This window comes from Montipora foliosa, chromosome 9, assembly GCF_036669935.1.
Source record: "Montipora foliosa isolate CH-2021 chromosome 9, ASM3666993v2, whole genome shotgun sequence".
NCBI classification, from domain to species: Eukaryota; Metazoa; Cnidaria; class Anthozoa; order Scleractinia; family Acroporidae; genus Montipora; species Montipora foliosa.
Genome location: NC_090877.1, coordinates 19,311,359 through 19,313,858, shown reverse-complemented (window position 1 = coordinate 19,313,858; position 2,500 = coordinate 19,311,359). Strand labels below are relative to the sequence as shown.

General features: G+C 38.2%; 1 protein-coding gene across 1 annotated transcript in view; it reads right to left on the bottom strand.

The window, feature by feature from the left end:
- The window catches only part of LOC137970208 (1-phosphatidylinositol 4,5-bisphosphate phosphodiesterase zeta-1-like), a 79,146-nt gene that overhangs the window by 11,470 nt on the left and 65,176 nt on the right, over positions 1-2,500 (bottom strand). The window contains exons 27-28 of the mRNA XM_068816729.1: positions 2,194-2,301; positions 285-356 (exon numbers count right to left, since the gene is read on the bottom strand). Coding sequence (XP_068672830.1) covers positions 285-356; positions 2,194-2,301 — 180 coding nt within the window. The remainder of the gene's footprint in view (positions 1-284; positions 357-2,193; positions 2,302-2,500) is intronic.

Here is a 2,500-nt window from a genome sequence, read left to right as displayed (position 1 = left end):
TCGCACGAGAGGGTAGTCCTAAGAAGGACTGCTGTTGGTGACTGAAACTTGGTGATTTTGGGCGAAGTCACCCCCAGATATTTTCCTAAACTTACAAGTATCTCGTTATTTTTGAGTGGTTTTAGTTTTGGCATAGCTAGCTAACGTCATTACGTGACTGGAAAAGGGCAATTCTTGACAATCCTTTAGGTGACTTTCATGATTCACGATACATTTTAATCTTTTTGTGAAAGTTCCAGTACAAAAAGCATTCAAAATATGAAGTAAGACTTGTATACACTTACAAGTTCAGGCATGATGATTTTAAAGAGTTGCTTGGCATTCTCAAATTGAGGGTTTAACTTCTCAATAGTAGGCTACAAAAAGTGACAAGCAAAATCATTAGGAAATCAGAACAAAAAGATTTCATTTTTCAAAAACTGCTTTCCCCTTCCCCGCACTCTTACTGGCTGAGTGGCTGAGTGGCTGAGTGGCTGAGTGGCTGAGTGGCTGAGTGAGTGAGTGAGTGGCTGAGTGGCTGAGTGAATGAGTGACTGAGTAAAACAGTAAACAGTAAATCTTTATTGCGCCTTACTCTCCAAAGGGAGGTATCGGTCTCGATACAATAAAGGTGATGATATCTACTAGAATAACTTATTAACTAAAAGATCATACAATTACTTGTAATACAATTGGTATAAAATTATTTCTTCAATTATTTTGCATTTAGGATGTCTTTTCTCTTCTGAAACATAAAATATGTGTATTTACCTACTATCTTTGAAGTGGTTTCGTTTTCTAGGGTAAGTGAACACCGTATCTTATCCTCATCATTAAGGCTTTTGAAAACAACATCGTGTGTTGAAAGGAGAGAATGGAGCTCATTTCTAATGTTATCGTACCCTGGGCAATACATCAAGAAGTGCCGCTCGTCTTCTATATAACCTCTATTGCAGACTAGACACGTTCTTCCATTACTGGGATTGGTGCACCTCTATTTTCGTATTTCCCAGTCTGTATTCACAAGCTATGAACCCCCAGACGCAATTTTGTCATACTTATTCTATATGCTGGGTTTATGATAGCTTTGAGATAGTCTTCCAATTGGTAGTCGAATTTGACTTCTTTGTGTGTAAATTTCTCTCTAGAGCCTTCGGAAGCTGTTGCGAGCCTTCAGCCAATTTCGAATGTATAGTCCTTTTTAAGCTGTTTCTTTATGGGGGAACGAGCATTCTTGATGTGTAGTTGGCTTGATGTATTGCTTGTAGAGTGCATTCGTATAGTTTCGTCATTATTTAATATATCAAAAAATTGGCTGCGACTTTTTGCGTGATGAAATGCTTCCTTTAATAGAGGATTGACTGTTTTATGCTGTATTCTAAGCGAGTAACTAAAGATCGAGGCTTTTATGTCTATACTTAAAAAGTACCGTCCATAAGTGAGTGGCTGAATGACTGAGTGAGTGAGTGAGTGAGTGGCTGAGTGGCTGATTGAGTGAGTGAGTGAGTGAGTGGGTGGGTAGGTAGGTCAGTAGGTTGGTCGGTCGGTCGATCAAGTAAGGAAAACTATTTATACAAGCTTGCCACAACAACTTCATAATTGTCCCTAAATGGGGAGGTTACAATAAAATCTAATACCTTACTATGGTGAAAGTCGCATATTTCCTATTTAAACCATTTTAAGACATGAACATGTAGTCTGTACGAGAAGAATACTGTTTAATCATTTTAAAAATATCTCTTTTTGTTTCATAGATAATCAAGTTTTTCAAATATGCAAATTAGCCAAGTGATGACATCATAAACTGAACCCAATTTTGATCAATATGATAAAAAAAAGATATCTCGGCCAATCTGTGAACGTGTGACCCACGTTGCTATTTTCAAGGCCAGAGAGAAACAAAGGACTCTTTACAAGCTGTCTGAATTTGTCCATATTACATTTTGCTGTTGCTTGGGGAAGCTCAAAACAGCACCAACAAGATACAACATTCGACCACCTCAAGATTGCCAAAGCACCCTTAGGTGGTGCTCGTACTTCAACGAATGAAATCTTTGTAACAAGTTCCAATTTGCTACATAAGGCACAAACATACAGATCTGAATTTAGAAGCATTCTTCTTCGCTTATTGCAAATAGTAAAAATTATCACAGAGCGATACACTGCGATTCTTGAGTTGCGACTGAATCATTGATGAAGTTATAGCTGACTAACCTCAGTACTCAAAGTAATGCAGTCATGTGGTACACCAACTGTCTCAACATCAACACGAATTGGAAGCTGTGAATCTTCATCTGCATGTAAACACTGCCCTGATAAAACCTGAAATATAATTCAAGTTCACTTGAAATTGTTTCATTCAGAGAAGGTGTGATTTACGTTCTGGTTACTAATCTTGTTCCCTGCTAGAAGGGGTCTCTTTTCTTTTTACGTTCGCTGAAGCACGTGATACTTCATGTTGTGTAGGCTTACGTAACAACAGCTGAATTACTGTAAAAGGAATGCGCAGGACACAGCGGGC